The sequence below is a fragment of the Populus alba genome, chromosome 13 (assembly GCF_005239225.2).
Source record: "Populus alba chromosome 13, ASM523922v2, whole genome shotgun sequence".
In the NCBI taxonomy this organism is placed as follows: domain Eukaryota; kingdom Viridiplantae; phylum Streptophyta; class Magnoliopsida; order Malpighiales; family Salicaceae; genus Populus; species Populus alba.
This window is the reverse complement of record NC_133296.1, coordinates 15,499,220-15,523,644: the sequence shown is the minus strand read 5'-3', so window position 1 is coordinate 15,523,644 and position 24,425 is coordinate 15,499,220. Positions and strand designations below refer to the sequence as shown.

The 24,425-nt window shown below is 28.8% G+C and overlaps 1 protein-coding gene and 1 pseudogene across 1 annotated transcript; both read right to left on the bottom strand.

The window, feature by feature from the left end:
- Positions 1-1,583: 1,583 nt before the first annotated feature.
- LOC118028191 (uncharacterized) lies at positions 1,584-6,598 on the bottom strand. The gene is made up of 5 exons (XM_035031731.2): positions 6,509-6,598; positions 3,740-5,836; positions 3,215-3,316; positions 2,943-3,117; positions 1,584-2,516 (listed from the first exon to the last, which is right to left on the bottom strand). The coding sequence occupies exons 2-5, from the start codon at positions 5,566-5,568 to the stop codon at positions 2,310-2,312; spliced, it is 2,313 nt and encodes a 770-aa protein (XP_034887622.1). The 5' UTR covers positions 5,569-5,836; positions 6,509-6,598; the 3' UTR covers positions 1,584-2,309.
- Positions 6,599-12,801: 6,203 nt separating this feature from the next.
- On the bottom strand, positions 12,802-14,398 carry LOC118028165 (uncharacterized; annotated as a pseudogene).
- Positions 14,399-24,425: the final 10,027 nt, after the last annotated feature.

Below are 24,425 nucleotides of genomic sequence, written 5' to 3'. Positions count from 1 at the left end.
GATCTTTCCTCGGATCTAAATTGGGTTTAATGAACCCAACATAGGTACAATGTGTCATTCATATATATGACTTAGATTGTGATATGAAGTGACTTATTTTAGACTTGTTAATTCACCAAGTAATTGAGAGTGATAAAATTGAAATCTTATAATGATTAGGCTTGAATTGACAATCAAGGTTTAATTCATTGTTACCACATAAATAGACCACTAGTAAATTAAGCACAATAGACCATTAGCAATTTAAGACAAAACCAACAATACAGCTTACCTAGGATATAATATTTTAAAGGTGATAATATCTTTATTCAAGCATAATTAACCTCTTATCACAAATCTTTAAAGACTAATTAGAATTCCTAATGAATATAATACTAACTTGTAACTTCTTTAAAAATATTAGAACTACACCTTTTCCTATTAAGGAACTAGGTCACTGATTTTTCCTCTCAAGACAATCGTTTTGTCGAGTGTGACAAATGTTGTAATTAAACCACAAAAAGATGCTCCCTTCAAGCCTTGAATCTTTTTGTAGATTTAAGATAGAAACAACCCAATTAGCATGTAGTATATAAAAAGTTGAACAACTAGGATGAGTGTTGGAGAACCAAAGGTTAGGATTTTATAAAGGGAGGTTGTTCTAGGTTTTTCCTTGAGGCTTATAAAAGAGAGACAAAGAAACAATGAATGGTAATAAAGAAACACAGAGAGAGAAAGAGAAAAGAAAAGAAACTAAGAGAGGAGAGAAAAAAAAATATTGAGAACAAGAGAGTCCATGGTGACATTATTAAATTCAAAAAAGAGTTAGTTGGAGAGGGAAGTTAAAAGAAAAGAGCTTGTGAGATCTAGATCTCCAAGAACAATAGTAAACATTCTTTCTCGCAGTAATAACACCATCATCAAGTTCAGTCCATTTGTTTTATAGAAATGAGCTATTCGGGTCTAGATCTTCAAGAGCAATAACATTTTTTTTGCAGCAGCAGCAACACCACCACCAAGTTCAATCCATTTGTTTAAAGGAAAGGAGGGAAAGATGGAAGTGCTTATAGGAATAGGAGCCATTGATTCTACTCGACCTTGACACGATGATTCTAGCTCTATAAGGTTACCAGATTATTAGTTCTCTTCACTTTATAGGCTTACCATTATTCATGTTGCACTTGACATGAATAATGAGACCTTTAATGTAATAGCTCGGTCCAACCTACCGTTTATTGTCCGCTTTGAGCCTTGCCGCTCTTACGGTTTTGTTTTTGGTGATGCGAGCCTATTTTTGAGCCTGACACACCAAAACGCGTACAACAGGTCAGCGACCAGCATTACTTATAAAACCCTGACTCCGGACGCTCACTTCCGATGTGAGATATCACAATCCCTCCACCTTAAGACGAGCAGTCCTCGACTCTGATACCAAATATAATAGCCCGGCCCAACCTGCCGTATATTATCCCCTTTAGGCCTTACCGCCCTCACGGTTTTGTTATTGGTGATACCAAAGTCTATCCCGCCCAAATGCTTGTAAAAAGAATTCCATTTCTTTTTTTCTTTCTTGGAATTTAAAGAGTTAAAAATAGGTTATCTGAGTTGAAGAGAGCCATGACTTGGGACCAAGAAATCTGTTATGTGTGTGTGCAGCAGAAGACCTTAAAAATCAGCAATGGCACTGGATTTGGCTTCTTCTGATGGCTACAGACTTCCGAACAGAAGACACTCTAGCCTTTTCATTTCAGGTCATGCATCTAATTCGCACCTTGTGAATTAGTCTACAAAGCATTCGTATTCCACTCATTTTAAGTGCAATACAGGGTGAACAAGAACAATCAAGAATTGAAAGGAAGATGCCCTCAATTGACAGGCATTGACCCAGTATACATGACTAGAAATGGGCTTCAAATTTAAAGTGGAAAAAATTTAACAATTTGATTTACTAAATGTATTATCTGTTCAACATTTACAATCAGAAGACCTATGAGGCAAGGCATCAGCATACTATCAGGGGAAAAGAAATTGAGGGAAATAGGAAAAGAGAAATAAGAAGAGTGGAATACAGATACAGTAACATCATATGTTTGCGGCAAATGGAGATGCAATATACAGCAGGTATTATTCAATCAGGAAAAAGTTTTGCAATGTAAAGCCACTCGAAATGGAGAGTGATTTCTAATTTTACAGTGAAAAATCTCTGCTAAACTGCATGTTATAGGGAAATCAACTACAGTTACAGTGGAAAATCTCTGCTAAACAAACCTGATGTTTTTTTGTTTTCCAGAAATCAGTACAGTGTCAGATGTGATGCAGGAAGGAGCAACCTAGCTCTTCCGAGAAGTGAAGAACATGTAATCTGGATGCTGATTAACCCCCTTGGCTTTATCTTTGGTAACAGTTCCTCTAGAGAGAAGTGAGGCATTTTCCTCCAGTGTTCTGCGTCTTTCACTGAGAATCACAGCAGTTCTAGCTTTGATGGTTTTTCTTGAAGAAGGTTCATCAGGTGTTCTGAGATCAAACCAGCAGTCGCCCTACAAATACAAGAATGCGAGGTGTCAATCAGCCTCTTCCATACAAGTCTTGGCAGATTGGGAATCTCGGCTCCCACCAAAATACACCATTCTTAGAGCATTATCATATACCAAAGACAGAAGTATAATAAACCGAAACAACACAATATAAAAGAACTAGTCACCTTATACACAAAAGAACGTTATCATACCACATGTCAATCAATCTTGTCTTTCGATACAAGCAATTCAACCAAATTCTCATCAACTACTTAAAATGACCATGTCATTGTTCAGAAATGAAGACCATGGAAAATCAGATGAAGTGATGACATGAATCCCTGACTGCAGTTTCTTTCTCCTACAAACATCATTTCTACATGTAGAGGTACAATCTGGACCTCAAATCATCAGAATGTTTTGAGTTCATATTATATAGTAGTTTACCTGTGTATTGTAGCTTTGTAATCCTATCACTGGGAAGACAATCTGAAACATCTTACTGAGTGAATCAATTGGAATGCTTTGCACAGCTGATTGACCTAATAAATGGTAAGTCAGGAATGATGCACTGAACTTTCCCTCTGGAATTCGATATATAGGGTACCATGCAACTGAAAACCTGAAATCATTTATCCAGAATTGATGAATATGATAAAAGTTAGCCCTCGCATGAGCAATAAAGATAACAAGAACTATATGATTTTGTCTGTTCTCACCAAGTAGCAGGGTGTAGATCATGCAGGTTCATAGATTCTAGCTTTGATGGATCACCAAACACTTGAAGATTAGAAGTTCCAATACTGATGAGATCTCTGATTCTGCAATTATAACACAAGATCAGTTGCATCTCACTGGAAGGTTTTTGGGGATGTAGTGGAGTGTGGAAACAGGAGGTTTGTTCAAGAAGAGGAAAGTAACCATAAGTGAGGCAAATTAAATGATCATTTCTAAAGTAAAAAAAGCCTCAAGTCTCAGTGATTTGGCATCAGCTATAAATCATCCATTCTTCACGTAGACATGACATTGCATATCAAAGAATATTCTAATTAGGCATGCTGTTGTCTGACCATAGTAGCTTTGAATGCAATTTCTGTCAATAGAAAATTGCAGAAAAGGAACTAAAGAAGGAAAACTGTTTAGCCACATTTGCTGATGGTTCAGGAACTTATAAAAAGTTGCTGCTTCCAGAAGAAAGCAATAATAGCATAGACAAGATTGAAAATAGCAATTAGAAAACTAACTTTAAATGAAGAGGCTTTCGAACATGTGGCATCTCAGTTTCAAAAAATTCGAATATGAGTTCAGGGTTTGTGTGCAGATCCTTCGGACAAGCATCTGAGAGATGTGCGTAACCATACAATTGAACAGCTGAAAGGAAAGGAACAAAATATGCGCAGAATGATGTCGATCCGGCGAGCAAACCATTTATACTTTGAGAATATCTTGCCTTTACTTCTAACCCATAATTCCCAGGCATCTCATACCACTTCCAAACAGCCTGAAGTGATGTAATTGGTATCTGTGTCAAATGAAGAGAACTATTTGACAGCTTGTTTTTATATATACTAGAGGAAGTGATAACAGGAGCAGCAGAGTGAAGGAATCTTTCAAACTCTGCTATTGGATGGCCCAATGTACTCTGATATTCTAGTTGCAGTTTTTGAGCAGCATTTGATTCTTCAGTTCTCACTTGTGACCCAAGGAACTCAGAGACATCTCTGGATTTTTCAGTGCATGCCATATCTTCCATAGCACTTTCAACTTTCTGAGCTTCTGCAGAAAACTCTTCAGATTTTGGGGCTTCCCCTTCAACAGAGGTTTTTCTGTGACTGGATGTCAAGCTTGAGCTTTTAGAATCATTTAAAGAAGAAGAAACAAATGAAGGAACCACATCTCCTTTTGAATGGCTATCAGGCAGCTCATTGCATGAAAATTGCAGGATATCATAAGAATCACAAGCACTAGCAGGATAAGTTTTCTCTGGCATCACTGAATCCTTGGTGCAAACAGGAACCCACATTGCTTTTAGTCCACAAGGAATAACATGCCTTTCTCTGTATTGATTGTAATATACAAATCTCGAATGGAGTTTACCATCTACAGAAGTATCGGAACTCCTATCTGTCACATGTTTCATCCTAGGAATAAACCTAGTAAATCTTTGCTGTACATGAGCAGAAGCAGCTGAAGATGGATTTAAGCAGCAAGAACCATGAGTGAAAATAGGCCTTGAGAAAGTTTGACCATAACCTCCCCATCCTATTCCTCTACTGTGGTTTCTATCATACCCAAATGTACAATCAGAAAGCAATCTTGATTTGTTACACTCAATTTCCTGGGCTTGATTTGACCGTGAAAAGTATTGAGAATGATTCCCATTCAACCTATGCTTAGGGACCCAGTCATGTTGAAAACATACTTTACTATTGAATCCCCTGTGCATTTTTCTCTCTGCATTTACCATCCTGTTACTTACACAGGCAGCATTGTTGTGTCCAGCAGAAGAAACCATGGGTGTGGGTAGCAACCCTTTATCAGCAAATGAGTTTTGTCGTGAATGGAAATTTCTCTCTCGCAAGCTCATATGCTCCTTCATGTTTGCAAAATCCAATCTCCTTTCCCAATGCACCTTGCCCTCCCTGAAAATTCTCTGCCTCTTCTGCCAGTTCAATGGACTATTTTTCTTTGCCCTCCAGATTTGGTGGTGATAGCCATAGTTTGCAGCATCAGATTTTACCATAACATCAACATTGTCGACATTAAAACACTGGCAGCCATATTTGGTACTTCCACTGCCACAAACTTTGCAGTAAGATTTAATGTCCATGGTCTTACAAGCTTCCTCTAAATTCCTGGTAATATGGTTGCTGCCTGCTCCTTCAGTACCCTTTTTTCCCAGATCTAAACCCTTGAAACAGATTGTATCTTTACTGTTGTAATCAAATAAAGCTTCAATTGTACAAACGGAACCTTCAGATGTCAAGGAGACATCTTGCTTTGTAAATTCATCACTTTTTGATGACGAACTATCTATCTCCCTCTTGGCTGACACAGTCTTCATTTTATTCATCTTCTTCTTTTCAGCATGCTCCACACATGGAGAATCAATATCACATCCCCTTGCAATACCAGCGCAACCATAATAATCAGCCCGTTGCTCTTGTTTTGCACTTGATATCTAATAAAGCCAGTCCAAACACATGAGACAGTATATGTCACCACCGATAGCACAATTCACATTATCTAATCAAAGCTCCTGAATGTGCAATCCTTACAAGATTTTTCAACAAAACAACATATTTTAAGGCACACAAATAACCAATTCCAACGTTAGAATCCTGCAACCAATGCAGTACCAATTAAGAATTGGCCTCAATACAACACGAAATCAAAGATAAGAGCATAAAACAACAACCACCTAGGCAAAAGGCAAAAGGCAAAACAGAATGGAGATTCAAAACAAAAGCTTTCTGGTCTAACATGAAGTTAACAATAGAATGTGATATTTTTTCAAAAACCTATTATGCAAAAATCACATAAAATCAAAAGAAACTCAGCATAATCCATATACAATGTGAAATCCGACAAATTTATCTATAAATTAACACAATGAAACCAGTAAAGGAACTAAGGCAATTTAACCGAGAGACTAAACCAAACCCATTTCTTTATAGGCAAAGAAACCAGGAAACAACAAGAAATAAAGAAACTTGACCAAGACCCATTTCATTAAACCAGACAAAAATGGTAAAGAAACATTGAAACATTGAAATTATATCAGTTCTTGGTTGCATTCACCAAAAACAAAGTTCAAGAATCAGTAACATAAACCCTAAAGAAACTGAGGAAAATAGCATAAATTCTATAACAAAAGAAAAGAGAACGTTGATGATGAAAACAAGAAAGAAAAATGATAAGAACTGAAAGATAAAATCATCAATGTTGAATTAATCAGTTCAAGAAACAAGAGATACTTTTAGCTAGACAATGAAGGCAGCAGAGAAATATACCTGAGAGAGAGGGGGGGAGAGAGAGCGCGAGAAAAAAGGTAGTTAAGAAGCGCGCTAAGCAGTTGAAAATGAAAATTGAAAGGAAATGGGCGTTTTGGGGTGTCTTATTTAGGTGGGTTTTTTTCTTTAAATAAAGGTGGTAATGGTATTTTATTTGGTCCCTATGCTCTTATGTTTTACTTAATATGGCCCTTCTATTCTTTTTTTATTTAGTTGGTCCCTCAACTCAAGATAATGTCTTAATATGGTCTCTACATACATATGATTTACTATTAATACTTGACATGTAGCTTGGCATGTCCTAGAGATGTTTCTATTTTTTTTACATGTAGTCGAGAATTAATGATAGGTTTGAAAGAAATTGAAGAGAGAGGATATTGAGGTGAGCGATAAGTTAAAAAAGAAAAAAGAAAAAAAAAAAAAATTCTTCATCTAGTTTTATAATAAAAGAAACTCTAGTCGATCTTATAGAGACTCTATGTAAACGATTAATTACCAATCACTTTATACATTCTATCTAAAATTGATACTTTTTAAAAAATAAAATGTATTTGTTATGTATGGGATTGCCTAAACCAATTACTTTTGTCTTTGTCTCCCCTTATTTTTATGCTTATCATTTTATTCTCTTTCTTTTTTCAATAAAAACTCATCACACAATAAAGAAGCAAAAATGCTAAAAATACTGTAAATTGACTAAATTGTATTGAAGAAATAGGCTAATTTTTTTTTTTTGGGTCCTTTTTTAAAGTTAATTTTTTTAAAATATTTTCAACTTCTAATATTGGGTTAATAGATAATTGAGTTTTGTTATTTTTTTTATGGTGTAATTTTAGTATCATAACCTAGATCATGGGTTTGAAAGGCTAATCTGGATTGACATCAATAGTTTTTTAAAATATTTTTTTTACACTAATTTTATTTTTTAATCTCATCCTTTAATATTAGATTTATTAAAAAATAAGCTTCGTGATTTTCTTTACTTTTTTAATGAGATTATCTCAGTTTCATGACTTACATCACGAGTTTGGCATGTTAGCTTAGATCGACTAGGATTTTTTTTTTTTGTTTTTTTTTTGTTTTGTCGACTTTCAACATTGGATTAGTTTTAAAATTGAGTCTCATAATTTTATTTTATTTTTTTTCTTTTATTAGGTTATGCTATTCGCATGATCCAACTCACAGAGTTTGACAAAATAACACTAGTTTACTTGTTTTTTATTATTATTATTAATTGATTTTTTAAAATTTTATCTTTTTATATTTGAATTGTTGAGAATTGGACACTATAATTTTTTTTATCAAGTTTTCTTTTTTTATAAAGTTATTTTAATCTTGTAACCCAAGTTCAAGTTTGCATATTATCCAATAAGTTTATTTTCTTTGTAAATAGTTGAACGAGCGCATATGTGTTACTTAAGCCTAAAATCTCTTTGCTTTGGTTCTTTTATATATATTTTTTTTAATTTGAGTCATTTATTTTATTTGTTTTTTTATTATATAATAAAATAAAACCAATTTATTGGATTATGTTGGGTTATGATGTAAGTCACAAGTTTTTTTTACTTTTCAAAACATGCTAACAATGCATGAACATCCTCTTTTTTATATATGTTTACAGTTTTATTTTATCCAACCAATGGCATAACACATCCACCTATCCGGTTTAAATCAGGTGATTAATAAAGGATGAAATTATTAATAACATCTAGTCAGGGTGTGTGTGTGTGTGTCTATATATATATATATATATATATAAACAAAATTAAAGAGTAAAACTGTCACCCGGTCCCTTTAAATAAAAAACAGATGATTAAAGGTATCATATTACAAAAATTTATAGCGTAAAAGGGCCTAATTAAAAAAAAAAAAATGTAAAAGGCACATATTAAGAAAAATTCAAGAGTTTTTCATACAAAGACTATAAATACAATTAAACCTTTTTTTTTTTTTTTTGAAGTGTGTAGGTATTACATGGGAATGATAATTTGACCCATCTAGACATCTAACAATTTTTAATTAATAATTTGGATACTATATTTAAATTCATTTTTTTTATTGAATTGATTAATAGATATTTTTGTAGCTACAATAAACTAGGTAAATAATACCAGATATTGAAAATGATATAGTATTATCCCATTTTCAAGTAATATTGTTAATGAACATTTAGGCAAGGCCCATTGATGCTGGCTGGAGCTACGCTGAACAATAACAATAAAAAAAATCATAAAGGATACCTTTAAATAGATTATAAAAAAATTACAAAACTTTTAAATAGATGAGAAAACCAAACTTCCCTTACAAAACAACTAATAATCTAAAAATATATATAAAAAATAAAAATCTGAATTAAAATATAAAATCCAAAAAACCATAAAAAAAAAATACTAAAAATTATCATATTAGGAGCAGCAGTGCTCAAAACATGATTCTGAAAAACCTGATGGTTTGTTCAGCAACACAATAGTTGTCCTGGGAAAAATTTCATGTAGAATTACCTATAAGAATTTAATCTCGATTGAATGGTTAGATCTTCCATTATCATATAGTTTTAAGGAACTAATCAGTCATGATCATGCCTTATCTTTTCTAAAACCTAAAGTTGTCCATTTGACCTATAAAAATATTTGTTAAGTTATCTATATTGTTTGATTTTGCCAGATTATTATCCAATAATATCTAATTATCATCCGACATCTCAAAATCACAAGCTCGACTACACCAAGTATTTTTATGGGTAATGGAGATGTATAACAAAAAAAGCCGTTTGTATTATACATAGATATATTACCAAAATTATAATTATGTAAAAATATCACCCATTCAAAAGTTGATAAAGGAGGGGATATCTAATAGTGTTCCAATCTTGCTAAATCATATCAATCCTCCATTTTAATATTTTCCTCTTTTCTTTCCCCTCCAGATCATCAGTAATTAATATAATAAATTCTTTACTTGTAGAATCTTAAGCTGGTAAAAAATGTACAACTAAATCAATATATTAAAAAAAATTAGAATCAAATATTAGAATCATCAAATTAACTTGCAAACCCAAATCAGATTAATTAATAAATACACATGTAACCATAGATTTTTAAAAAAGTATTAACACAGACGACTCGATAATCTAATCAAAACCTAGAATCCGAACTTAGGACCGCACCGGCCACAAAACCGGGTCAAAAAACTATACATGTAACTATGCACATTATGAAAGTCACATCCAATAGTTAAAGAAGAGAAGGTTACCGATCATAATTGGATTAAAAATCAATTTGATTTTTTAAAATAATTTGATTTTGATTGATCCAATTAATTTAAATTTATCTTTTTAACCCATGATCAAAACCTTAAACTGACATAGATTAATCAAGTTTTAATAACTTTTTTTTTTTCAATATTAGAAGATTGATAATTACTTGATTAGTTTATCAAACTCGCCATTAGTAGACTCGCATAAATTGTGGATAAACTAATAGTGGAGCTGACGCAAGTAAATTAAGATTTTCCTTGCTTGATTAGAGAGATTGACAACCAAGGAGGCTGGGGGAACTGGCACACTGCGGACCTTAAATGAACTAAATCAAGTTTTATAAAGTCATGTCTTTTTTCCACCTTTTGCCTTAATAAAGCACAGGACTCTTTTGCCTTAAATAAAGCACCTGACTTTATTGTTCTGGAACATTAAAAGTGGCTGGCTAGGCAAGTTGATGAGCCTTGTAAATCTTTGTTTAGCCATTGCCTTAATTAATTCATTAATTATTTCTCTTTTATTGTTTAGGAAAAAATAAAAAAAATCATACATATATATATTCCTTTGTATAGCTCTTTATATGAGATGTTGATGCACTCTAAAACTCTGGTCTAAAATAAGGTCAATGATATCTTGATATATGAGATTTATTACCATAAAATTTTTTTCTTGTAATTTACTATAATTCTTATCAAAGGTTTAAAGCACCTCATTATGCTAAGGATCATTAATTTTTTATTTTAAAAAGATATATTTAAAAATAAAAAAAGATTTATATTTTGTATTCTACTATCATCATTTGATTTCAATATAATCAAGATTTGCATTAATAATATATATATATATATATATATATAATTGTAGATTAATTTACAAGTGAGAGAAATGGTACATTCAAAAAAAAAATTATGAATTTGTTTTTTATGAAAAGTAACAATGAATTGATAACAATTAAATCTGAAATTTTTAGAAGTTAAAATATAAAAGAAAACTTACTGATACTAAAATATTAGCTACAACCTGTACAAATTAGTTTTAAGAATATAATTTTCATATCAATTTGATATATTCAAGAAAACTTAATATTTTTTTATAGATAAAGTAAATCCTTTTATAATAAATACTAAGAAAACAAATTAAGTCCATCGATCATTGCTAGAATATTAATCAGGCCATGATCAGAAGATCGTTGTGGTGTGGTCTACATAATAGAGAATACTAGTCTTTTCCTCTTTCATTAATATTGTATGAAGAGTACTTTGGTTTAAAAAATATTCAATTAACACATATAATTACCCATATTTAATTATCATATGGAAGATCGTTGTGGTGTGGTCCACATAACAAGCATATTTCCCCATTAGCACATACTATACAAAATGGATCATGAACAATATTCATCAGAACCAAAAGAAAGAAAAGGGAATAATAATAATAAAAAAAAATAAAAAACGTGATTTTACACGTTAACTATATATGACAATATAAAAAAAAAAAAAAAGGAAAAAAGAGGTTTTACACTAGTTAACTAATTTTGGTGCTTGCTGTACATGGCTTGAGAATCAAAAGCAAAAAGAATATTCCCAAACTCCATCTATCCCTACCACAACTTTCTATTTAAAACTTTTGAGGACCCGTTCTTATAAAGGACAGTCAAGTGGGTGTATTAAGATGTTTTTTAAAAAAATATTTTTTTAATTTAAAATATATTAAAATAACATATTTTTTTAGATTTATTTTTAATATGAATGTATTAAAAGCATAAAAAAATTCAAAATATTAATTTAATAATTTAAAAAACAGGTTAAGGGAAAGCAGTTCAGACTAATGTCCCATATATATATATAAACTTTGCAATTTTCTAACGGGCTAAAAGCAGCGAGGGACCTCGAGTTATGCCAAGAAAATTAGAATATATGGTTTGGCATGGCATCCCCAGCTAGCCTAATAGACTAAAAGTACACGAATTTCAGCCTTTTTTCTAAAGATTGTAGTTCAAAATTAATTATTTCAAGTTTAATAGTTTTGTTTTTTTATATTTTAAAAGTATTTTAAAAAAAATTAAATTATTTTTTTTATTTTAAATTAATATTTTTTTAGTTTTTTCTGATAATTTTAATTTACTAATATTAAAAATAATTTTTAAAAAATAAAAAAATATTATTTTAATATATTTTTAAATAAAGAAATATTTTAAAAATAACTACAACCTTATCTTAAATAGAAAAATTGCTTGAATTTCAGCCATTCTAAAAAAGCATACCTTCCAATTTGCTTTAATTGCAGAAAAACCATATATAGTACTGAAGCTTTTATTGGTGTTGCATGCATGACAGAATTTTCAATAATATTATTGTCTTTTCTTCTTCTTGAAATCGTTAATTATTACATCATTAATACGTAATAGATTTTGCATGCATATATCAAAGTTGTAAACTATAAAGTTATCTATTTTCTAATCTTTTTTAACCATCGCGATATAACTTTGTTTAGATTTAAACTTTGTTCGGTATCCTGAAAATATTTTTTAATAATTGTAATAAAGTATATATTTTTTAATATTATAATTAAAAATATTTTTTAGTACTTTTAATACTAATAAAAAAAAAACCCATCAACATCTAATTTCATCTCATAACTAGAAAATCTCAGTTAAAATTATCTATAAGACCTCAATTGGGGGGAGACTTAAGAAAATCCTTTACCAATATATTAGACTGAGAATACAACTTACTAAAATTACAATTTCACAATCTACTTCGTAAATTTATGAAATACTCCCATAATAAAATTAATAATTTTAAATAGCATTATTTTTTTTCCATTTAAACCTCAATATGGACCTCGTGGTTGAGAATATATGCTCTTTCGTAATTTTATAAGTACAATATTTAATGTAAGAGAATGCTCGATATGGAGAATATATCATCAAAATATCATGAGACAATCGTAATTAAATAAAATATTTTTTTTTTCAATTAAATAAAAGCATCAAACAAACCATGACCCCATCCATTCGATAATGCATTAATCCGGTTTAATTCTTTATATTATTTTCTCTTGATAATATCTTACAATTCTCCAAAAGACAAAAAAAATAAAAATAAATAAAGCTAGGAAAGGAGCAAAAAACAAATGAGAATGTTGTGCGCTCTGATTCTGCCAGACCCCGAAATGCAAAAAGGCAACAGTACAAGAAACTAGCGTGTGATCCACCTCCTGAACCCTGCCAGGACTTTAATTTTTTTTTTTTTTTTTTTTTCTCAAAACCAGAGAAGAAGAGATTGCATCAAACACGAAAAATAGAATTTTCACGTCAAGAATTTAATGCCGGTAGCCCTCTGATGGTTCCTTTCAAGCAGCCCTTCCATTATGACCTTCTTCTTGTAGGAGTACTGATCTTTGCTCTCTTCTTTCTCTGGCAACCACAAGCTTCTTGTAGCATTTTGGGACCGGCTGGTATTGTGCTGCCTTCGAGGCAGAAAATATAACCAGATTATGGTGAAAAATATTGCACACAGCTTACCCCATAAAACTGTCACCGTAAGACTAATAAGGAATAGATATATGCCTGACTTGTCCATGGTTTTTGCCTTGAATTCAAGTTCTTCATCTGGGTTTCTTGAGTTCTTTATCCTGGACAATTTTCTTGATTCTGATATCGAACTTGGACAAGATGTTGCTTCATTAGCTTGATGAGTATCGATCAATACCTTATTGACCAAGTTGGTATTGTCATGATCACTTGTATCATCCAAAGATTTCTTGCTATCCATTGATGGTGGTGGTGGTGGTGGTGGTGGTGGTGAAGAAGAAGAAGAAGGCTTTGATCCAATATTCGAGTCTTGACATAGATTACCTTTCCTATCGTGAATTCTCTTGGACTGAAAACAATAAAACTAAACATATGAGCATCACAAAAAAAAAAATCCTTGAAAAAAAAACACTATAATTTTTCTTAAGACAGTTGATTTTAAGCTTGAAAACACATGCTCATAAAGAAAAACCTTTGAAAAGCTATCAAAATATAAATTTTTGAACAATCATTAATTGATGTAGAAATTTGAGCTTGAAACACAACATGAAAATAAAAACCTTGATGAACTAACCAGTATGGTCTCGAAGAAAACGGCCTTGATCACACGAGATAAGTTTTTCTTTGAAGAATGAAGAATCAATGAATTCTCCGATGAAGAAATTACAGCCGAGCACGTATCATTATCGTCTGAAAGCAAAGAAGAATTCGGGACCAAGCGCTTCATATGATCCCTTTCCTTCTTTTCCCTGGAAAGATGCTTCAAAGACTTGTCTGTTGAGTGATCAAGAACACCAACTTTGGAGTGATTAAGGACTAGCTGATCCATATCAACAACTGGCTTAAAACATAGCAAGAACTTGTTTCTTGAAACGTTCTTCATAATTGCTGTCGTTTGTAACATAAAGACTTGAAGATCATAAAGAAAGGTGTTGATAATTACGAGTACTAGCTAGCTAGTATGTGGTTTTAAGGATCATTAATGTATCTGCTAACATATATTTCGGTGTGTTTCTGGTTTGAATATCGTGGGAAAGAACATGAAATGATACAAAAGATAGCTTGTGGTGTGTTTTGTTAGTGGGGTTCTTACTCGGAAGCACAAGGTCGGCATGAATGCTCGCGGTCCATTTAGTACTGGTAGATAATTAAATAAGTAGGATTTTTTTTTTTTTTAGTTTTCATCCGAAGGTAATTGTGTGTGTATGTTATTCATGTTATTATTCACGGTTTTAATTTCAAGAAAAAAAAATATAAGTTTAAAAAAATTTCCCCCCGATAATTTTAGGTAGAGGATCTTTGAATCAGCTTGCATAACTAATTGAGATTAAGTTTTTTCTCAAAATATATAGTTTAATCATCCATGTTTTTTTATTGATTTGATATATTAAGAAAATATATTTTTACAAATACTAATTTTAAGATTCGGATTTTAAAAAAAAATAATAATTAAAAAAGTAAACTTAATTAACCATGATATAAATTGGATGAAGTAAATTATAAATTAATTCTTCAATTTTTTCTAAATGAATTAAAAAACCCCTTTAATTTTAAAAAGTAATTAATCAATCTGTCCACAAGTATTGATCATATTTAATTTAATATTATTTTAATTATTTCAAAAAAAAAAAATCTTCATTTCTCATCAATCTTTTTACAGTTATTTACCTTTTCTTTTTCTTTTCCATTTCTTAAAATAGAAAAGCAAAATAAAATAAAAATGAAGATAAATAAATGAAAAATGATGACTAATTGTCAAAGAATATATTAAGTGAAACTCCAATATATAATTTATATATATAATTCTCTAACATATATTTTTAAGGAAAAAAAATTTTTTTAGATTTAAAACTTATACATGTTTATAATATTTTTTGTTTAATTTTTACTGATTAGCTTGAGGATGATGAGATTTTAATTCATGATTATCAATAAAGCTCTAATACCATATTAAAAATTAATCAATTTAATTTAAAAATTTAAACAATTTGGTAAGATCTTAAAATATAATTTATATAATTTTTAAAAATTAATTAGCTCTTATGATTGATAGGAAAAATTAATTAAAGAATTAAAGGTTATGGTGACTCGAAGAAAAAAAAAAAAGGATAATTTAGTAACGAGGGGGGCACACTTTTAATATATGTGAGTGCTGTACGGATGTTTTATATATGGATTTGATATTTTTCTTTTCTCTGTGTGGCTTTGTAGTTGGAAAAGGTGGTGGTGATGATAGGGAGAGTTAGTGGTGCCCGTGATGGACAGGTGAGAAGATTTAACTCTCTTTTATTGTTTGTCGTTGGGAAGGGAAGGATGTGTTTCATGGCAATTGGAACTTCTAGGGTTTAAGGTAAACGTCCTCTAAATTTGGACTTGGATTTTTCTCTAGATTTATTTTTCTTTTCTTTTCTTCTTGCTTTTTGTTTATATGCATAGTGATTGATGCGTGGAACTGGATATTTTTAGAACAATTTTATGATTTTTAAATCGTGTTGTTCTGTTCAATATTATGGATTCTCATTTACTCATCTAAAACACAATTATTATTATTATTATTATTGAGTTGTAAATTAGAGATTACATAAAGACTCATGTTATAAGAAAGATAGATAATTGAATAAAAATAAAAGTAAAAAACATATTTGAAAAAAAAATAATGATTTGAAATAATAATAAAAAATATTGTAGCTATTTAGTCAAAACTCACTTTTATTATTCATGTGTTTTTTATGTTTTTAACAAAACATGTTTTTTTTTATCATAATAATTGTCTTTTAATTAAAAACTTATTATAATCTCAAAAGAAGTTTTGATAGAAAAAAAAATCTTGGATTGTTAATATTAGCGTGAATGTATAAAAAACACCAAAAAAAAAATCAATTTCAAAAAAATTATATAATGAATTACAGAAAGCATAACAAAATAGATATTTTATTCATATTAAATATTCATGATAAATTATTTGAAAATATTTTGTATGTTAAGATTCATATATAATTATTTAGAAAGCAATTGTTAATATTACCACAAAAAATCTAATATTAATTAAAAACCATGGTATAATTGGATAATTATTTAAATATATCATTTTAATAAATTTAATTAAGAGAATCTTATTATAAAATACAAAAAATAAATAAGATGCTATTTAAAAGAAAGGTCAACTCTTGGAATGGAAAGATAGGCCCATACCTCACTCATTATCTGCTTCTATTATTATTATTATTTTAATTGGAGCAAATGATACATCATCTGCATGTAACATTTTCTAATCACCAAAGGTTGTTCTAATTATTTAAAAATTAACAGGTCAAGTTCTTAAACCTTATAAAACCAAATTTTAACTTTTTTAAAAACCAAAAAACATGAAAAATATCACACAGCCTCTGAAATCCCAAATCTACAAGCAAAACATATTTTAATATAACTCAAAATCAAATCAAGTAAAAAAAAATTAATTTATTTTTTAATGCATTATTAAAGATATAAACCATCTTTATTGAGTTCTTCTTTTAGTTATGAATTCATAAATACTAAAATTATCATTGACGGTGGAAATTTGGCCACCCAAAAGCTTCCTCTTTTTTTTTTTTTTTTTTTTTGATGAGTTCTTGTCTTTTTTCACAATAATAATGAATTAAAATATAAAAAAAATAAAATTTCGTAAGTAAAATTTCAAAAGTTCAATAGAACTGGACCAAATAATATAAAAGATGAAACTTGAGAGAGCAAATTATACTATTGTGTGTCTTTAAAACAAATGTAGGAAAAGACTTTTTTTTTTTTTTGTTATTTTAATTTGATTCTTGGTCTTTCAATTATTTTTTAACAATAACCTAAAATTCTATTTCATCAATAGTAAATTATATATTAAATTATTCTATGACATATTGGATACATGAGGGCATGCAAATCATAATATATCCCAACATATAAAATACATTAATATAACTTGTAAGGATAAAATTGAAATGAAATAAAATTCATTGTCTAATATGTAAAAACAATTCAGGGACCTAGAAAGAAAAAATAACTTTGAATGCTGAAGTGGACCATTTAATGTGAGGGAATAAACAATAGATGCATAATAAAAACATGGCACCTTTTAATTCTATTATTAATAAAAACATTAAAAGATTTGGGGTTTAAATTGTAACATTGTTTATGAGAACAGTAAACTAGTTTTTGTCCCTTTCAATTTTTATATAGTTTCTCTCGAGCTTATCTTCTTCTCCTACTTTATCTACCTTAACTCTTTTTTTTCATCCAATTTTTTTTATTGTTTCCTTTTTTTCCATTCAAATCTTTTATTTTTTTCCATTGGATCCTTTTACTTCTCATTTAAAAACCTCAAGTTTCCTTTTTCATTCCCCCTTTTTTTTATTGGGTTATTTTTTCTCTCTTTTTAACAATTATAATGCGGTTTTATAAAGTTAATATTCAATAAACCATGAAATAATATTTTGAATCATGAAAACACACGAGGTGAAAAAAATGAAAGAAAAAATTAAAAAGTAATGAAAATGGAGTTTGGATAATTACCCATGATTTTTTTTAATTGATTTTTTTTATTCTCAATTTAATAATTTCACAATTAAATTGGCTTGGAATCGAGTTTAGAGTTTTGTTTTGTTTGGATTTTATGTGGCACTCTTGCAATGTTAATAATAAGTGTTAATATTGAGTTAATGCTTGATTTAATAAAATAAATTTTAATTTTAAATATCCCATCTCTTTTTTTTTCTTCTAATAAATAGCATCTTTATCTCGTTACCAACCTGATCTTTTTTTGTAATCAATAAATTTATTATTATTTATTAGAATATATAATTTTTAATTTATTTTATCAAATATACATATAAAATTGTTAGTTTGCAGTTAAAATTTTTATTGATGGTGAAAAGAAAAGCATTAATAATGTCTGCATTTTTTTTGGTTGAGAAAAAAAGAAGTTTCATCCCATAACATAGCGTAAGGAATCAAACTAATTGTATAATATAATGTATATAATGTATCATGAAAGCAACATCTTGGATTCTTTTATTTCTCATAAACTAAGGCCTGTGAGCTTCTCATGGGCCAAAAAAATCTATAAGAAATCCATTGTGACTGATCCTCCACTTAGGATATGAGATTTTCTCCTGGGCTAAGTTATTATGTAGGTTCTCTAGGCCTTATAAATCCTTCCATTTCAAAGCACATGCTCTTGTAATTGTGAGTTTTAAAGCTTGTGTGGGAACACGGCTTGCTTCATTTCCTTAATTTTTTTATTTAAAATTATTTTATATATATATATATATATATATATATTTGGATTGTTTTAATATATATGCTAATATAAAAAATAATATTAAAAAAAATTATTCACATGTATTTCCAAATAAAAATACTTTTAAGATATCAACCTCTATTTTTGGTGGTGGTACCTATCATTTGAAATATTTCTGTATAAGCTGATGTTGTAAGTACATACCTTCAACAAAGTTTTATTTTTACTTTGTATTTTTGGATGAATAAAAAAAAAAAGAAATTCTCATACTTTAATTGTTAATTACTAGCATTATCGTCTTCAAATTTGTACCTGGAGTTGCTTGATTTGAGTGAAAGGGATTGTACTGATGCTTCTTCATTTATAATTTATAATTTATAACCAAAATTCCATCATCTGAACGTCAACCCATGTGGCCACCGTTCTAATTCAATTAAAGACAAACCAAAATGGGCTGATCATACAAACGTTCTTTCAAACCAAAATTATAAGTAAAATTGAATCTCTTGAATGTTTGTTGGGCATGGTGCAAGTTTGAGAGGAGGCTAGGCTGGCTGGCTGGCTGGCTAGCTTTGCAATGTGAATCGTTCAAGGAGGGGAGATTATTTACGTGTGAATTTAGATGGGTTTTTTTTTTTTTTTTTGTGATGTATATATAATGTTTTTTAAAATATTTCTTGAAAAATATCTTGAACTACAATATCAAACACACATTAAATATATATAAACAAGATTTTACTTTCATGTAACATGGTAATATATATTGAAAGCATAGTCTACTTAACCTCTTTACTTTTGGATGCATAATTGCTCAAAGATTTCTTGAAATTCAGAAACATCTAAACTTCGAAGCATTGATCAATTTGTCTGTATAAAGAGAGAGGCTAACTTATGTGCAGACAGCTCAGCTGCAGAAGCGAGCTCATACCTTGCCTTTGATTTTCAAGGTTGTTTTTTCCGGCCATCTTTCATGTTTTCTGCTTTTGATCAAGCAAGCTTTATATACCTAGCTAGCTCGTCTTCACAAGTTTATTGAAAAAGAGAAACACAGGCAAAGAAGGAAGAAAATCATAAGAAGAAGAGACATGAAAATAACTCCATGAAGGAAACCTCTATGCACAGCAAGAGATCATCTTGTTGCCTGCCATAAATCATGGGAGACATTGACAAAAGACCTAAAAATCATCAAACTTTTATTTGAAGGACGGTCCTACATTTTTGGACTAGTAATGGTAACCTGTACCAGAAATAGATAATGTTTCTTACACTTTGGACAAAGTTAAAAAAAAAAAAAAAAAAAAAAAAAAAAAAAAAAGGAAGAAGAAGAAGAAGAAGAAAAAAGTTACTGGGACATCATAATATCACCTCAGTTATTGTCAAAATAATATTAATTGTTTACTCAGTATATGCCATCAATCTATATTTTGATAACTTAAAGATGATACAATGGAATGAACCCTCAGATACATGTTATCAAAAATATTTTGATATAAAATAGGAAAAAAATATAAAAATATATAAATGAGACCTTTTACAAAATATTGGCTATACCAAGTTAAGCTACTTTTTCACGGCCCACTACATAAATTAATAAATGAGCACAACATCTCTCAGTGCTTTTAAATATTGTTTCATATTTTATTTTTGATTAATCAATTATTTATGTATTTTAGTGTGTGTAACTTTCATTTATTTTTTAACGATATTTGTTAATAAATTTTTTTTTAAAAAAAATATCAATTCAAACATTTTATTATTCATCCAAAGAAAAAAAAATAGAGAACGTAAATTACAAAGAATAATCCGAAGGATATTTTTTTACGGACTGGCCATTGAACACCCCCTCCTTCCAGCAAGAAAATGTGAAAGAATTCCCTCGAAAAACATGGGACCAAAAAAAACCACTCGAAGAGGCAAAATGAATGACGGCTAATATTTAATTAATATTTGACTTTTTATTGATATCAATACAGTAATCATTATTCCTTCGGAAATATCAAAGACCATTAAGTAATAAGCTAAAGGATACATCCAATACGCTGTGAATTATAACAATAATATAGAGTGTATAATAATAAAGCTAAAGGATACAATTTTATTTTTTAGAACTTTTTCATTTTTTTTTAATTTTTTTGTATTTTTTTTCCTTATTTTTTTCCCTGTTTTTTCTCCTTTTTTTTCTCAAAATTATCTTTGTTAATTTTACTTTTTTTAATATTAAGTTAGTTAAAAATTTTACTTTGTAATTTTTTCTTTAAAATACTGCAGGATTGCTACGGTGTTTTTTCACATAGTTTTTTCAATTTTTTTTATTTTTTAAAATTATATTTGTTGATTTTATTTTTTTAATATTAAGCTGATTGAGAATTCAGTTTTATAATTTTTTTTTCTTTAAAACATTGTTGATTGCTGCAATGTTTCTCCACATGTTATTTTTTGTTCTTTTATGATTTTCTTCAAAATTATCTTTTTGGATTTTATTTTTTAATATTAAGCTGGTTAAAAATTACAGTTACAATATACGAGGGAAGAATTGTGGCTTTCCTCGCAAATTACTGTGGATTGTTACAATATTTTTTTCCAGCGGAGTTTTTTTTTTCTAAAATTATCTTTGTCAATTTTATTTTTTAAATATTAAAACTGATTAAGAATTACTATTACAGGTAAATACAAGTAAGGCTAAATTATGTAGGGAAAACACTATAACTTTCCTTACAAAACACTATGGATTGATATAATTTTTCCTCACATTATTTTTTTCCAGTTTCTTTTGTGTTTTTTTTTTGTAATATTTTTTTCTAAAAATTATTTTTGTCAATGTAATTTTTTTAATATTGAGCTGGTTAGAATTTAACTTTGTAATAAAGCTCAATAATGTGGGGAAGCACTATAGCTTTTCTCACAAAACATAATGGATTGCAACAATGTCTCTCCACATAGTTTTTTTTTCATTATGATTTTTTTAAAATTATCTTTATCAATTTTATTTTTTTAATATTGAACTGATTGAGAATTATAATTATAAGTCATTATAAATAAGATTAAATCATGTGGGGAAGCACTGTAGCTTTCATCACAAAACACTGTGAATGACTACAGTGTTTCCAGCATGGTTTTTGTTGTCCCTGTTTTTTTTTTCAAAAATTGTCTCTGTTGATCTTTTTTTAAAATATTTAGTTTATTGAAAATTTAGCTTTGTAATTTTTTTTATTTGAAACACTATGAATTACTACAATGTTTTCCCGCGTGATTTTTTTATGATTTTTTTTAAAATTATCTTTGTCGATTTTTTTTTAATATTGAATTGGTTAAAAATTATAATTACAGTAAAAACTAAATCATGTGGGGAAATTATTTTTTTTTCCTCACAAAACACTGTAGATTGCTACAAATTTCTCTAAATAGTTTTTTTTATAATCTTTTTAAAATTATCTTTATCGGTTATATTAGGAAAAACATTTTAGTTTTCCTCACAAAACATTGTTAATTGCTACAATGTTTTTTTCATGGATTTTTTTTCCTTCCAAAATTATTGTTGTTGATTTTTTTTAATATTAAATTGTAGAGAATTTATCTTTGTAATTGTTTTTTGCCTTTTATTAACAGAAAAGCTAAATCATATAGTGAAAGTCTTGTATCTTTTCTTACAAAACACTGTAAATTGCTATAAATCATTTTATCCAGTCTTTAATTTTTTGATCACCAACACAATTTTTTTTTCTATCATAAAATATTAACTCCATCATATTTTTAATTTTTATTATTTATCCAGCGTTAATTTATAATTATAATACTGTTAAATATATTTATTATATAAAGTCACAGCAACACATGGGTATGACATCTCGTTATTTATTAAAACAGAAGGCACTTTTTGTGGATTATAGCAACATACAGATTTTCCTGAAATCGGTAAAAATTTTCAAAAGCACACTAAACTCAAGAAGACTAGTGCATTCCCTAAGATTCGCCTATTATTTAATGAACTAACAATAAAATATTGAAAAAAGAAATATCGTGAATGTGTGATTTGTAATTTTCGTTTAGAATTTTGATAGTTTTGATAGTTGTAATTTAAAAAATATATTTTAAAAGAAATTTGATTTAAAAAATATATTTAATTAAAATATTATATATGGGATAAAATTTTACATTTAAAATAAATTTTTATAAATAAAAAAACATGTTAGATTTAAAATACAAGTATATATGTATATGATCTAAAATAAAAACAAAAACTATTTAACTGAAAAAAAGTTAACACAATAATAATTACCTTCTAATCACAGCAGGAGATGGGACACGTTGAGCAAAAGCTTAGACAGAGATAAGTGGATTCGGTACATCAACGATAACGGTTAATAATAAGTTTTATAATAATTCTTTTTCAAAGTATATTTTATTTAAAATAATATTTTTTTTTAATTTATAAAAATAATATTTAATATCAGAATATTAAAATAATTAAGAAAATAAAAAAACATTAAGTTTTTTTTTTAATTTAAGAAATTGTTTGAAGCGTAGTTTCAAACGACCCCTCTTTATATTGTAATTTTGGACTATAGGCTTTATTTGAAAACGCGATTGAAATTATGTATTTTTAAAAAAAAATATTAAAAATTAATTTTTTTATATTTTTAGATTGTTTTGATATGTTACCATCAAAAATAATTTTTAAAAAAATAAAAAAATAATATTATTTTGATATATTTTCAAGTAATAAATGTTAAATAATCCAAATTAAACAAAGAGAAATACAAACATAAAAGAGGAGTAGGCCAAGGTTTCATTAATCACTTTATTTTGAAGTTATTATTTTAACTTAAATAGAAAGAGATTATATATATGCTAAACTAAAAATATTATTCTACCCTTAATAAATAAAACAAAATAAATATATTTTTTAACATCTCCCCCTTTAAACTCACAATGCGGCAGTACAAGTATCGAGAGTTTGTAAACTAAAAAACAAAGCTGGGAAATGGAATATGACTCTGTAAAGAAATCCACAATCTGCAAATAAGAAGAAATAAAAGGCAAAGTAATGGTGTTATGGTTGAGAAGATGATGAAAAAGTTAACAATCGATCTCAATATATTTAGTTTATTCATGAAAAACCGAGTTGTGAGCAATCTAAATAGAACTCAAAAGTAAGAACCAAGGAAATTAGAATCAGTAATAGAACCTAATAAAACTACTATTGTAGAATTGTGGTGTGGTGGTTTATAACCATGAACTGATCTATGAGCATTAGATTATGAACGGTTGTCAGGCTTCCAAGCTTCATTTTGCTTTTTTAATTTGGGACACTGAGCCTTCAAATGACCTTTTTGCTTACAAATACTGCACTTGTTGAAGACAACTCTTGTGTAAGGCTTATTCTGATGATTATAGAATAGCATAAAGGGTGCTGTTAGTACAAAATGATTTTCTTTTCAAAATAAAATTGAAGACGTATTTCTTTAGCCAATAACTAATTGACAACATAGTCAACAAAAAGTAGTGGAAAACGATGTAAAATTGAACCTCTAAGTCCTTCAAAATCATTATGAAGTGCTATTAAAAACTATATCAATCGTTGCTGCTCTCTACGATTACTATAGGCATCACATGCCTTTAATTCTGTAAAAGACAATTGATCCTAAAGATCTATTATAGTAGAATAAACTCCTGAATACTCATACTCTTCTAGTGAAGAGCTCGTATGTCATCTTCTAATTGATATTGCTTTGCAAAATTTGATTGCGTGAATAACCTTTGCAAATGATCACAAACCTCCTCTATTGTCTCATATTTTGCCAACTGCATACCTATGGAATGCTCAACAGAATTGTTAATTCAAATAATAATCTTTGTA